Genomic DNA, 15683 nt, shown 5'->3' on the forward strand with positions numbered 1-15683 from the left:
CCAGCTGAGGACCACTGGACATCAGCCTAAAGTATAGCTTGAGAAAGATGTTCCAATACTGGATTGGCTGCTCCACACTGGATTGTTTACATGCCATTGTGTTTTTAGGCCAATTGTGCCTTTAGTGACCATGGAATTTCAGAGCACATTTAGCATGGAAACCGGTTTAATCACCTAGTTAACAAAATTGCTCCACTCTAAATTGTCACCCAGGATTATCCATTTAAACACAACCTGATTGAGATGTTGCTATTGCCCATTGTCAGATATGGCATGGACATTGGAATCACAGTAAAGTTCTGACTTCAAAGCTCTTAAATGAGAGCATCCACCACTGAACTTTCCTGAATGATCTGAAGACAAATCTCTAAAGATAAGCCAAACCAGTTTTCAGTTGTGGCTAGGTCTGCAGGGATCCCCTTCATCCCAAAGCTATTTTATATGGGATTGCAATAATGCTTAGGAGCAAAGGGTCCGTTAGCATCCAAAGATATTTAGCCTACCAGATATTTTACCAATATTAGAGGATTGAGAGTAGTCCATAGTCCTTGGGTTTAAACCCCGTGCAAGTTGTTGAGAAATGAGTGAACAGTTTGGCAGTAATGTCTCAATACTATACATTGTTAGTGACTGACCAACAATTGAACCAAAAGTGGGCAAACCCTAAGGAAATGAAAAGGCAGCATCCCACTGCATGCTGGCAAAACAAGCTTGGCTCATGGAATGGGCTCATCAAAAAAAAAAAAACTGTGCCAATGCTGGAAGGTTAAAGAACATTCACCCTCCACAGCAGTTTCAGGTATACATTTTATTAATATTTCAGGTACTTTGACAATCCATTTCATAACAGCTTACTTCAGGAACTTTGCTTCATTTCTAAAGGGGGAGAGAGAGAGAATTAAATTAAACTCCGGAATAGATTTCAGCCTGAAAAACCCTTGAAAGATCTGGCACTTGCCTCTTGGCTAGAGGGAGTCTCTCTCCAGAGGAGGCTTCCATGGTCTGCTATGGCTCTTTCCACACGAAGCTGCCTAGGACAGGGTTTACCAGCACAAAGCCTTCCCCATTCTGACTGAGGAACTGCCATTTCTGAAATGCAGGAGAGAGTCCAGTTACACAGCTGCAGCATTTGTGGCCAGATACCAGACAATGGATACCTACGTCTTCCATCAAAGCAGCCTTCAACACATGATTCTTTGTGTGAACAAATCTCTGTTGAGCACATGAAGTAAATCTGCAAAGAGACAACTAGGTTACAGGAGCAGCCACCAAACACTGAAGAGTTCCCCCACCTCACCCCTCTTTCTTCACCTCCTCATCTAGAAGATTCTCTTTGGCATCCATAAACTGGAACGTTGTTACATCAAAATGTCTGGTATGCTTTGGCACAGGCTGCCAGTTGTGATCCTTCAGATGAAGGCCAGTGCCATAATCCAAGGCATTTGGACAGCTGTCAGTAAGACAGTTGCAGGTCTGAATACAACTTGCAAGTCTGCTTAATGTAGATATTCATGCTGATGGCATCATTAGAAGCAGAGGAAAGCACCCCTCTTACCCATTGTACATCAGAACCCAGACATTCTCTGAAGACCTGGGATATGCAATGCAGTAGTGCACCAACAGCACCACATCTGGAGTAGGTGGGTTTACTATTTTCACTTCCAAGTAGATCTTGCTACCCAACAAATATCTGAGGGGAACTTGGGTGTCCGGAAAGAAGGTGGTGTAGCTGTCATCTGAAACAGAATTAGATGAATGACAGCTTAATTCCAACATGCACCTGTAACACCAGTCTTTGCATCCATTTAAGATTAAGATGCAATTACCAATATTTGGTTTGGCCAGGTAGTCTAAACTCCCCCAAATCTAGAGTGTACCAGAATCATACAATACATTCTTTAGCAATTGTACCAAGACGGGATACAAATTGTTACCTGCTCCTTTCGTACAGATATTAAGGAACCTACATACCTTTAGCAATTCTCAGAACAACTCCCAATGCTCCAGAAGAAACAACATCTGGTAAAGCTGGGCTATTTACCACCATGTAGCCAGTGCTGGCATGTGTTCCTTTTGAATAGCGGCATTCAATTTGGGAGCTGCAATGAAAAAGGTTGATAAACGCCTAAAGCCAAGTTGCTTGGGCCAGAAGGATGGGAGAAGCAGGTTGTAAAAAGGCTTACTGGTAAGGAGCTTGTCTCAGTATTTGGCCATACATTTGATAATTCTTGTACCTTTTCCCAAACACATCTGCCAAGTAGATGGAAGTCTCCCCAATCACCTGCAAACATTTTACTCTTAGCCCAAGTAAAGCCAGATTGTTAAGTCAATCCAGAAAGCCACTACTTACAAATCTATGAGTACCACACCCAGTCAGAGGAATCTTGAAGACCGCAAAGTCTGGGGTGCAGATGACAGGTGCACATGAGCGATCGGAAACATACAGGCTGCCAGGGTCCACATCTGGTTTGGAGGAGGTTCGATAGACAGCAAACACAAAGTGCCCATCACTGGTGCATGCTGTTGGCAAAGAAAAGGATAGCCAACTGTAGCAGTGGTACTTCTGAAAGGAATCCATAGTATTTGCAATGGGCAACCTACTGTCCATAGGATAGAAACAGTGGGAGGTTTTGGGATCCACACAGCAACCTTTGGAATGACAAACCTTTGGGGAAATGCCAGATGGACCACACTGGACTTGCTTTGTCCTGGGCAAGTTGCAGCCTATCAAATGGAAAATATTGTAACCAATCCAATGGTCATAAATGGCCATTCAGGAACTGTGAAATAAAAGCAATACCCTGATGGAAGACAAGGTCATGAACAGGACACTTCAGCTGCACCTCTCCATGTGTTCCCACAGAAGTGGTATAGAGGACTGTCAGAACATGGTGGCCATTCTACAAGAAAAAAAAAAAAAAACACACCACACACACACCACATCAGTATGTAGACCAGCAGAAGTCCTAGAGCTAGTTGTAAACCGTCAGCTTACTTGGATCTTCACATGACAAGCCTTGTAAAAGGCTGAGAAATGGAGCTTCCCCACACCAGAAGACAGATTGTATCCACAATGGACAGACTGCTCGACTGTTACAGCATTGTGATATTCATCTATTAATGACAGGATTGGCATCGAAAGGTTATTGCCACAATAGGGAAATTTTGCATTTTAAAATACAGCACATTAAATTCTATTTGAAGGTTAGGGGCACCAGTTCAGACAAGCCCAGTCTACATAATGTTTCAGAGGGAGCAATCACTTGTTAATGTCTGAATCCTCTGGCAAAGTAAAGGTCAGACACTAACAAGTAGAATTGTGCATATTGAACAAGGAATGTGGGAACCCAAACCAGGAGGTCACTAGCTACTTTTACTATAGCTAGCTTTATAAAAAGGCAGATTTCATAAGCAGTGTGAAGTTTAACCAACCAAAATTCCAAGCAAGCTGTCTCAAAGCCCCAGCCCTAATGAGCAGAAAGCAACTGATGGAAGTCTGAAAACCGGCAGAGATTTGCAAAGGCGAACAAGTGCAGTACCTGTGGTGGGAACCTCACCCACACACTACCGAGTGAACACTCGTCTAAGGAATAAACCTAATGCCTTCATGATCTGGCCACAAACACCAGATTTACATTAAAAGGCAAACGTCTGCAGGTTGGACCTGTTATTACTTGACCAAAAAGCTTCTGCCAACTTAAATCCTTAAACTATTTCAGGATTTTTTTTATTAAACAAATTAAGCAACTAACAACTATCAAGATAAGACCTGTTGAGTGCACAAATGAGTGCACCCACTAGATTCAACCCATTAAGGAGATTGATGTGCACTGCACATCAATATCTACTCCCAGACCAACCCACCCCCAAAACTTACCCACTACTTTCACTTGATCCAAAGGCCCAGTAGGAAGGTCAATACTCATGCAGTCTTCATCACAGGACACCCCAGCTTCAAGAGGGAATGGTGGCTTTCCAATAACTGGACATTTGACAATAATCTTCCTTTGTCCTCCACTGGTTGGGGTGTAAGCCACTGCCAGGGTATAGTGGTGGTCCTAGAATGAAGCAAAATGGCATTAGTCCACTACAACTACCTGCAGGTTTAATGCCAGTTCTTGACTCACCATAATCTTCACATCACAGGCTTTATAGGGGATCAACAAGATGATCTTTTTGGCTTCGGACAGGTGGTAACCACATTTCTTGGGAGCCTGCTGAACAGCCACCATCCTTCCCATTTTATCTGGAAGAGCCAAGGACCCTTCAGGTTTAGTGGGTGGATCAAGGGGTACAATTGTTTTCTGAAGACTACTAGGAGGTGACCAATCCAACAAATCACTAAAAATGGACTCAAAAATAGGCTTAGGTCATTTGCATCTGTTTTGCAAAGTTCAGCACCCAAAGAGACACCAATTCTAGAGTGTTGTTCAGATTCATTAGGTCCAGATTGTGTAGCTTAGACTAAAGACTTCAAGATAATTGGACTACAAATTGATACTCCACTCCGGTTTTTAAAAATTACTGGTCAAAACCTGCATTAAGTGCACCAGAGGCTTAAATTTTGGTGGCCTGTCAATACCATTTCTAGCACAAAGTAGAAGTATAGTTCCATTCCTCTTTCCAATACACCCCCACCCCTGCTTGAAGCCAGCCTAATTTGCTCCCTTTGCATTCAGTCTAAATGGCCCACTTGACTACACATTCTGCAAGGGGCAATAGATCGTTGGGTGTATGAATAATAGTCATGGTGCTCCAAATGCTTACTCACCCACCAACTTGATGTCCTCCAGTTTCCCCTTTGGCAGCTCTACAGTCATACTGGTAGGTTGACACACAACCCTGGGATCAGCAGACACTGTAGGTGAAGGTCTAGGTGGTGTTGGGTGCACATGGATAGCAGGGCATTTCATCTGCACAGCTACTGGGTGGCCAACAATTGGATAATAGTGAAGATTCAGCACAAAGAAGTTCTCCTAGAGAAATAGAGGGGAACCCAATCACACCTGGTACTATGTTCAGATGTATTATGCCACAAACCCCTGTACACTGAAGGCAAACCAATAAAAGCAGCAGGTCAAACCCAGAACCAGCTTTAATCTTGCTTTATTAAAGGGCCGCACAACTCCAATTAAAGCCTACCACTTTGTGAACTCCACAGGATGTAAACAGAACAGTCAAGGAGATCATCCCCATGGATTTTACTACTTTATAGCCACATTCTTTGGGGGCATAACTCAGCACCTTCTCATCACCATGTAGGCCTGCAACAAAAGCAAGAGGTTTCTAGGATGTGAAGGCTCCAACCTAGCCCCCTTCCCTGCTTCCACCATACTCACCAAGGATGGTGACTTGTTCAGAGAACTCCACAGGTAGCACTACACTCATGCTTGAGGGTTTGCAGGACACTAGAGATGGGGAATGGGTGGAAGTGGCAAGAGTAGGAGGTGGTTTCCTTGGGACTGGGCATTTCATGGTCATAGAATGAGTCTCTCTTCCAGACTTGTACAACACCTCAAGCACATAATGGCCATGCTAAGAACACATCAAATACATTTACTTTCACTTAATGGCTGGGAGTAAGAATTAGACACCAAGTTCTAACTACAGAAGGATAGAAGAGAAAACTAGAGCTATTTGACAACTAACCTGTAAACACAATGAAAGGGTCCAAGATACCCATTCAAGAGCAAGGTTCAGACCATGCTTAACTAGGATGGTGCCCAGAAGAGTCTGACCTTCAATACTAGGTTTGCTTAAACAAGTCATTATCTAAAGGGTATCCTTTGAACCTCAGGAAACCTGGTTAGGATGTTCCTCCCATTTCCTTCCACCACCCCATCACTGAAGTGCTGGTTGCTTCTACAGCTTTTAGTGGCAGACCATCTAGTAGGGGAGGGTTCAACAAGCCCCAAGCAGCAGAAATTGGAGGCCATGACATTAACTGCATGGATCTTGTGACAGACTTATACTAACCCTGCCTTTATTCATGCTCCTCTTTTAGCCATGCTGGAAAGTAGGCTCATAACTTGCCATTACTTCAGAATCCCATTCAGAATAGGATGGCTTAAGAACTTCAGCATTGTAAACAGCATGCAGTGCTTAAATGGCTCATAAGGATCAATTGTCAATATTGAAGGCACCCCCAATCAATATTGGTTTGTAACAATAATGGGGTGGAAGTTAAACTTTGTTAAAGTAGATTGGTAGACCTGTTTAAGATTTAGTTACATTAAACCCTATCAAAAGACATTGCATTTTATACTTCTGGCTGCTGCCTTATTCATTTCCTACACAGGAATGAAACCTGCCAACATCCACACCCACTGAGTAAAGCAGTTTAACTATAATTTAACTGACTTTTAGCTAAACATGGAAGGGAAAGTAATGTCTGATAAAAGGGACAATGGAACCAAACCGCCATACAAAAAGGAACCTCAAAAGCTATGCAGAGCCAGTGAAAAAAGCAAGCATACTTGCCTGAACTGAAACATGACAGGCTTTATAAAGGGCAGTAAAGACCAACAGCTCCCTCTTCTTTTCCAAGGCATAACCACAGGTTTTGGGAGCCGAGATGACATGCACATTATGCCCACTTCCATCTACAGAAACAAGAAAAAAAAAAAAAAGAAAAAAGTTAGACTTCTGGGGCAGAGCATCTTGACCACCTTGCAGTCTTTAACTCACCTACAACATAGACATCATTAGGAGATCCAGATGGCAAGACCACAGCCATACTTGAAGTCATGCACTCTGTGTGAGGTGGCTTCCTTGTGCTGGTTGCAGGAGTTGTGGTTATAATTGGATCTCCAACTGGGCAGCTCAGGGTCACAGTCCTTGCATTACCAATAGCTGGTTTATAGCTCAGATGTAGGATATAATGGCGATTCTAAGGCATAATACCATATTGAGTGGCCAATTCTTCTAGAGCTTTTGCAGATAGTCCAAACTTTACTCACCTGAACCTTGATGTCACAGGCTCTGTAGGGGGCAGAGAAAGTTATGGTTCCCTCTCCCTTGACCAACTTGTACCCACAATGTTTGGGAGCTTTGGATACGACAATTTTTTGACCCAGTTCATCTAAAAAGAGATCCACAAAGTCATGTAAGCCACAAACTTCAGTCTGTCACTTGGGGGAGTCCCATACTGACCAGATTATCCTGAATTAGACATTACAGTCTAAGGTAGGTACACTTTGCATGAACATTCCTTGAGGTACTAAACCTAATACCTACTAACAGTTGGCATTTGTTCTAATCAGATGGCTCCACGTGCCAGTAGTCCAATTGAGTTCTTAGCCACATCTCCCACATGAGCAACATTAAATTTGGTAGTTTAGCACTCTTACACCTCACTGACCTTCTACAAGAAATGCAGTTTAAAAAAAAATAAAATAAAATGATCCCTTTAAGAACTGGGATTTACAGCTAAACCCTTTAATGAATGCTACCCAGTCAATAAGGCCTTAATGACCTAGCCCCATTTCTGAAACTTGGGGGCTACAGCCAGCACTAACAGAACCCCATCAGAATTGTCTGCCTATTCACCTGAACAGGCAAAGATAGTGTGCTAAAGGCAACTAGCTTGCCAATGTCATACATGACCTCTTCCAAAAAAAAAAATTAGTTTAATTCCCGACTGGATTGTTCCATCAAAACTCACCTATAATTTTGACCTGATCCAATGATCCAGAAGGCAAAACTACAGTCATGCCTGAACCAGTACAAACAGGATGAGGATGGACAGTAGGCATTGTAGGGAGGACTGTAGAAGCCTGCTGTACAGGGCATTTCATATGCACTATTCGATCTCCTGTGGCACTCAAGTAGATGACAGTCAAAATGTGATGGTGATCCTATATTCAAAGAAAGGATACCTTCAGGTTCCACACATTCTTTACCCTGCTGCTTCAACTTACAGCAAGTATTTCATCTTCAACCATTATAGCTGCCAAGTGGATCAGTCTCGGATGGCATTTTGTCACTTGCCAGGACTACACATTTTCCCCTAGCTGTCCTGTCATCTTGAGAATTTTGATCAGTTTTCCCTTGCTATTATGTGTGCTTTAAAGCTATAATGTAGACAAATTTCACTTGATGGAATTTTTGTGGCCCAAGTTCTAAAGATGCAAAGGCAGTATTACACAAGCCACGTTATGCAACTTAACCTAAAGCACATCCAATTTGTCAAATGCAGCCTGATTGCATTACTGCTCAAGTTGCACTTTCCTACTTCATGCGAAGGGATGCACAAGTCTCAAACATCTTGGTCGCATGCACAAAAAAAAAAAAGTCGCTTGGTGAAAATTGTGTTGCATGCTCATTATACAAATTAACATTTCAAGTATAACTGAATAGTCTTGGTTTTAGCACTAGTCTAAGGATCTTGGTAATCTGCCCATGAGGGTTTACTCCCACACTTCAATTGGAGTTCTCTAGATACTCTTGAGCTCATCGAAACTAGTAGATAGCTGGGATTTTGTAAGAGCTCATAAATGAGAAGTGCAAAGCCTTCCAACCTACCTCCTTATTTAAGACAGCCAAGCTTCCCCTACCATGAGGGTGCCGGTTATAGATTTATTCTACTTTTACATTGCTGCACTGACCACTATTAGGCTATGCCCATTTAGAAAGAACCAAGATATTTACCTGTATTCTGACATCACAGGCTTTATATCCAACAGTAAGAAGTAGATGCCCACCCGCTTTCAGCAAAGAATATCCACAGTCTCTAGGAAGCTCCTCAACTGCCACCATCCTATTAGATTTATCTACAAGGAAACCTTGTCTGAGAACAGATCAGAAATGCCATTACATTGCAGAGCCTGTCCTATCAACTTACCTATTATATTGACTTGATCAAGGGATCCACCAGGTAGTGTCAAAATCATCCCAGAGGCTTCACAGGTGGTGATGTACAGCACTGGTGGTCTGCTTGTGGCAGGGATGGATGTGGGCACAGCATGTACAGGGCATTTCATGGTTACCCTCTCTTGTACACCATTCTCCAGTGTATAGAGGACAACAAGAACATGATTGGAATGCTACAAAGAGAACATTTGTGGAAGAGACTTTAGCAAAAGCTTATTAAATCTGTGGTTTCTTGCATCTGGACGTCTCCCGTCCAACTCTGCTTACCTCTGTATGCACATGACAACTCTTATAACTTGCAGTGAAGACCATAGTCTTGCCCCTCTTCACCAAATGGTACTGGCATTCTTTGGGAGCATCTAGGACCACTACTGAGTGGTGAGATTTATCTAATAAACACAAAGCAAGCAAGGACAACACAATCAGATCTTACAGCTGGTGTAAGAGCACAATCTTGAATTGCTAAAGTAGGTAGACACATTTTGAAAGTTTGCTTCATTTCTTGAGGGCCTAAACACACAAGTGGTAAGCTTATATACTCACCCAGTACTTGAACCTGACCCAGCAAGCCACCAGGAAGCTCCAGAGACATGCTGAATGCTCCACAAGCTATGTGAGGTGGCTTAAGTGTAGAGGGCTTTATAGGTGTAGACAGTGGCAATGGTGGGTGCCAGCTCACAGGACATTTCATGTTCACCATAATTTGGGGACCAGCATGGGGCTTGTAGACAACAGTCAATGTATAGTAATGATTCTAAGGAAGAAAAAGGTTGTGCCACTGTTTAGTACAAGTGTATTTAGGGATAAACTTAAAAACCAATAGTACAACCAAACCATTTGGCAGATTAAGTCAGCTTCCTAGCAATCAACTTGCTTGCAGCCGACATCTTAAATATGAAGTGTTCCCTATAAGCCAGCCTTGCACAAGAGGCCTTTAGCCAGTAACAGACAAATTAAAACTTCAGTCTTACCACAATTCGGATATGGCAAGCCTTATAGGGAGTTTCAAAGAGGATCCCATGCGGTTTCTTCATTAAGTGGTAGCCACAGCTTTTGGGAGCCGTGTGTACCAATACTTCATGATGGAAGGCATCTGTTCACAAAAGTCATACATTCTCTTAAGCTCAATTCTACAATTATCTTGTCAATTGTTAATCTAATGTCATCTCACCTAGAACTTTAACCTGATCTAGGGAGCCTAGAGGTAGCAGAACACTCATGCTAGAGGCTTTGCAAAGAGGACTAGGCTTGCTGGGTGATGTGGTTACAGGTGCTGTTGTGGTAGTCCAGTGAGAGCTGGGACATCTCATGGCAACTACTACTGGCTGCCCATTTCTTGGCTTATATACTACTTCTAGTATATAATGGTTACTCTGCAATACAAAAATTGCTCAAAAATGTATGGGTGATGAAGTACAACACCCTCAAATCATCAATCACATACCTCCATATGGACATGACACGATGTATAGCTTGCAGTAAACACCAGATCATGGCCTCTCCTCAGCAACTGATAGTGACATCTCACAGCCAATGGTTGCACAGCCACCTCCTGGTGGTTTTTGTCTAATAGAAATGTAAAGTATTTTACTAGATGTAAAGCATCACACCACAGTACCATGTGTAGCCAACACCCATTTCTACTCACCCTTCACTTTGACCTGGTCTGGCACAGCACCAGGCAGCAGCACATCCATAGTGGAAGTGTGGCAAGATACCTTTGGATGAGAAACTGGAGGCACAGTGGAATGGGGAGTAGTCACATGTTCCCCATAGTGTATTGGGCACCTCATGTCCAATACATTCTCCTTGTGGTTAGGACTGGTGTATTTCACGGTCAGGATATAGTAGCTCCCCTGTTAAAGGAACTTGGATTAAACCCATCAAGGCAACGGTCATTGCAGACTCCAGCTACAGTGTCATGCTTAGTTAAGACAATGTGTAGGACTCCAGCTGCGGTGGAGATCATACAAATTCATACTACAGTAGATGTCTAAAACTGGATTAATGTAGGGAATGGCAGGATATGTCAGATGCCAATTAGCAAATAGTCCTGCATAAATTGATCTGGCAAATTCTAAAAATTTCCCATGTAGGCATTGGCAACAATGAACAGTATTTCAAGTACACCTCTGAAGGTTTACAGAATCTCATGCTCATGGAAATGCCTCAGTGACTCCATTTAAAAAAAGTTTAGCAGTGACCAAAAAGGGCAGAGGAATCCCCAGTAAAGGTGCACCATTAAGCTCATTTTCCAGACAATGTAAATGCCCAACACCTTCCCCAGACTCACCTCTCTCTTAACATAGCAGCCTTTGTATGAAACCGTAAAGAAAATCCTTCCAAAAGCATCTTTCAAAAATACATATTTGCATCTCCTAGCAAGGGGACGTGCATGGACCCAATGGAGGTTATCTGTTGGAAAGGTGGTACAGTTAAGCTCCATTTTAATCCAAATTCTTGAACGGTGAAAGTCAGTTTCAGACACTGAACTGTAGATTTAATGAGATGGGAAATTACTTCTGCAACTGTCTATAGAGAATGGTAAATTTGGTATGGAGGAAACAAAAAACTCTTGACTGGCTACCAGGGCTACACTTTCCTTTGCATGTTTTGCTTAAAGCAAATTCTTGAAGCCTTGGTTGTAACACAGTTGGAAGTAGAGGTCTCAATCAGCTAGTTACTGCAGTGTTTCGGCATCAGCCTCCCTACTTCATATTTGAAGCAAAAATGCCCGGCTTGCTTATGTAACCTTCAAGTTTATACCCTTTCAAATTTTTAATAAGACATCCAGTCCTATGTAGGCCATAGCAGCTATTGCCCAATGTCTAGCAACAGGTGAATGACTGAGCAGACTCTCAGCTTGATATACTTGGTAAGATCCTACTATAAATTGGCCACAAAAAAACACCCCACCACACCCCCACGCTGCACTTAAGGGATAATCCAGCTCCTTGCCTCTTTGGAAGGACATTTCAAATCACAAGGTAATTATTAAACTAACCTGGACTTCCGTTCAACATTAATACCCTAAAAAGCTAGCAGAAAGAAAGAACCAAGAAAAAAAAAAAAGCCAGAGTCCATTTGGAGATGGAGCTTATGTGGTAGCTCCTGACAGGTTCTACACAGTTAGAACCCATGTGCACAAAGAGTTTTGCAGTCAACAAGATGGCTCTTGAAAGATCTGTGTCCGCGGCAGTTATATCACCTTTTCAACTACCAATGGAGGGGCCACCCACGACTACACCCAACACCAGTAGATGGGTCACAAACTCACGCAGGCAACTGGAAGCAAGCGGTTGCTCAGAGACTCACCTTTCACTTTTAGGTCATAAGGAGACCCTGAAGGGAGCCCAACAGTCATGCTGGTGTCATTGCAGAGCACAGCTGGTGGAAGGCCAACAGAAACATCTGCTGGACAGGCAAGGGACACCTTCTCATTTTGCCAAAGAAGAGTCAGGACAAAGCAGCCTCTCTACAACACACACAAAAAAAAGTTACAGTACAACTTCTGTAGGGGGCAGTAAGTTACAGATGAACTAAAAATTCTTACTATTTTCTGCACATTACAGCCATCATTGTATGCTGTAAAAATGAAGGATCCAGTTCTCTCCTCCATTTTGTACTTGCATTGGTGAGCAATTCTGGTTACTTGCACAAGGGAAGAATTCACTAGAAGGGGGCAAATAAAAATTAAATTTACTCAACATTACTGTATCAGACTTGCAGTTTACACCATACTTACACCTCACTTTCAGATCTTCAGGAGAGCCAAAAAACTGAGCAGACATGGACATCTGACCACAACTGGTTTCATATGGGAACACAGCCACTTCATGACAAACCTGCTTAGGAGCACCAAACGTCATTCGGTAAGATTCCAGCTCAGGACTCCAAGCACCACTATGCTCACTGTCATGTGCCTCTCTATCCCGCAGTAGTTCAAATTCCTCTAAATCAGCTCCATGGGGAGCATCAGCATTCACAACAGGATCACTCAATTCACCGCCAGCTATAGCTTTTTGATTGTAATAAATGGCTTTCACAGCTTTAGCTACCTTCATATCATGACTTACTACACCAATAGTCAATTCATTCTGTTTCATCGGAACGTTTACCTCCTTCACATCTGGTACTTCAAAATCCTGATATAATGGGTCACCTGAACCATCTTTATCACCACCTTCAAACCCATAACTTGCAACTACTTCATCAGAAGACAACACAGGAGAAATGAATGAATCTTTATTCACTAAAGCCAATAAATTTTCAGAGCTTATGTTTTGTACTGTTGGATTAGAATCCTCCTTCCAGACCCCTGTAAACCCTTCTACTCTAATCATACAATTCATTCCAGAGAGCCATACTAATAGAAACAAAGGCAGCACTGCCTGCCCTTGTAACCACATCATCATGAACTCAAATCCCAAAGACAAACCCAAAAGCAGACCCCTTTCAGGGACAATCAGACCTCATAAATGAGCCACACACCAAAAATAAAAAAAACAACTTTATGTGAAAGTTTCAAACTCAAACTCAGCAGCCTTTCTATTTATAATGAGACACAAGTAACACCTGACATGCGATTGTCCTTAATGATACTCAATTAGGATTGTTTTGATGGTGCCTTGTTAGAAAACTCCATGCAGATTATTTCCTTGTTCAATCACCAGTACAATTATGCTTTGTCATCTAATATGGTGCTCAAAATTACACACCATATTTAAGATCCAGTTTAACACGCGTATGATTCATTTAACGAGGGTGGAGCTTTCAATTACATTCGTCAGTGTTTCTAATATTAAAAGTGGAGTTGATGACTTTATGCTTCATGAGTATCCAACTTAAAGATAGATGGTTAATTCAAACATCCATTTCATTCATTTAGTGGATCTGGTATTTTCATGTCAGGGTTGTGTTGTACTTTTCTGTCCTTCCTCAGACACATCACTTGTGATCCCCCAATAGTGCACTTCATTATGTTTTTGAAGTCCATTTTTTGAAAATGAATTCAAAAGTCATGTTGATACAACATTAGGTTGTAACAAGAAATTGTGACCAAGGCAGTATGGTGACACGGTGACTAGCACTGCTGCCTGAAGGATCCAGCATGCCGGGTCCAAATCCTGTGTCTGTGTGGAGTTTGTGTTTCTTCCACAGGTATGCACAAGGTTCTTCTTCTGTTCCTTTATTTTTTTTCTCACAGGTGTGGGTATCTCTTTGGTTGATTGGCCGACATATCTCTGTCGGTGTGAGAGTGGACCTTGTGCAAATTTACGTTTGGTGACATCATTGTACCTGAAAATGCTGGCGTAGACTTTGGAAACTCATGAATCCAATTTTTAGGTTTGAGAAAGTAATTTTGGGTTTATTGTTGCAAACCTCAGAACCGATATATTATTTAGAAACAGGGGTCACCAACTCCGGTCCTAGTGGACCACCATGGCTGCAGGTTTTCATTCTAATCCTTTTCTTAATGAGTGACTTGTTTTTTGCTGCAAATTAACTTCTTTTTAACTAATTTTAATTGACTTACTCTGGAAGACTCAGACCTTTTAATTGTTTCTTTTTCATTAATTAGCAGCCAATCAATAATGAGATACAAAACAAGCCAAAACAACTGGTGTCCATCATACAATATCTGAAAATAAAGAAAGATGAAGGTCTTAGGAATGTTGATCTGCTCAGGTCCCCAAAACATTTGACCAGTGCTCTTAAAAAAGAGAAAATCAACAGTTTTGTAAATGTCTCCTAATGCACTAGAAGGGCACTAACAAGTCGCAAAAATAAAGAATGGCTTTTATTAACGACAAGAATTGGTGCCTAATTAAGCAACTGGGGGGACTGAAATTGTGTGGTGTTGGAGGGCCTGACTTAATTGGACTTCTGTTGGTTCACTCACTTCACGTTTCATTTTTGTTTGGGTGCCATTTAAGAGAAGAAATGAAGCAATTCAGAGGAAAAAAGAAGAAATTCAGGAGAACAAATCTTAAAAAGGCAATTTAATTAAAATGAATTAACAAGAAGTTAATTAGCATAAACAGGGCACTCATTTAAAAAAAGGGTTAGAATGAAAAACTGCAGCCACAGTGGTCCACCAGGACCGGAGCTGGTGACTCCTGCTTTAGGACCCAACATTTAGTGAACATAACTCTCCCAGTCCCCTCCTCGAACTGCCACCTTATCGTGGTGGAGGGGTTTGAGTGTCCCAACGATCCTAGGAGCTCTGTTGTCCGGGGCTTTATTCCCCTGGTAGGGCCACACAAGGCAAACTGGTCCTAGGTGAGGGATGAGACAAAGAGCGGTTCAATAGACCTCCTATGACGAAGACAAAATTTGGACGGTGTTTTCCTTTGCCCAGACGGGGGTCACCGGGGCCCCCCTCTGGTGTCAGGCCTGGAGGTGGGGCTCGATGGCGAGCGCCTGGTGACCAGGTCTGCACCCATGGGGCAAAGAGGCATGGGTCCTCCTTCTCATGGGCTCGCCACCTATGGGAGGGACCAAGGCGGTCGGGTGCAGTGTGAGTTGGGTGGTGGCCGAAGGCGGGGACCTTGGGGGAAGCTGGCTCTTGGGACGTGGAATGTCACGTCTCTGATGAGGAAGGAGCCTGAGCTAGTGCATGCGGTTGAGAGGTTCCGGCTAGATATAGTCGAGCTCACCTCAATGCACAGCTTGGACTCTGGAACCAATCTCCTTGAGAGGGGCTGGACTCTCTACCACTCTGGAGATGCCACTAGTTAAAGGCGCTGAGCGGGTGTGGGCATACTTATTGCCCCCCAATTTGGAGCCTGTACATTGGGGTTTACCCCAGT

At 42.7% G+C, this 15683-nt stretch overlaps 1 protein-coding gene across 1 annotated transcript; it reads right to left on the reverse strand.

The window, feature by feature from the left end:
- Positions 1–771: 771 nt before the first annotated feature.
- Positions 772–13381, reverse strand: LOC120517952. Its single transcript, XM_039740487.1, has 32 exons — positions 12617–13381; positions 12425–12543; positions 12187–12346; positions 11165–11286; positions 10520–10727; positions 10316–10437; positions 10043–10244; positions 9843–9964; positions 9415–9625; positions 9139–9260; positions 8843–9044; positions 8650–8771; positions 7664–7856; positions 6960–7081; positions 6688–6889; positions 6481–6602; positions 5340–5535; positions 5143–5264; positions 4772–4976; positions 4128–4246; positions 3878–4058; positions 2996–3114; positions 2801–2900; positions 2602–2724; positions 2351–2520; positions 2184–2281; positions 1972–2099; positions 1556–1736; positions 1312–1450; positions 1162–1234; positions 959–1089; positions 772–876 (listed from the first exon to the last, which is right to left on the reverse strand). Exons 1-32 carry the CDS (start codon positions 13284–13286, stop codon positions 871–873), a joined length of 5112 nt encoding a protein of 1703 aa, XP_039596421.1. The 5' UTR covers positions 13287–13381; the 3' UTR covers positions 772–870.
- Between the last annotated feature and the right edge of the window lie 2302 nt (positions 13382–15683).

This window comes from Polypterus senegalus, chromosome 17 (assembly GCF_016835505.1).
Source record: "Polypterus senegalus isolate Bchr_013 chromosome 17, ASM1683550v1, whole genome shotgun sequence".
Taxonomy (NCBI): Eukaryota; Metazoa; Chordata; class Cladistia; order Polypteriformes; family Polypteridae; genus Polypterus; species Polypterus senegalus.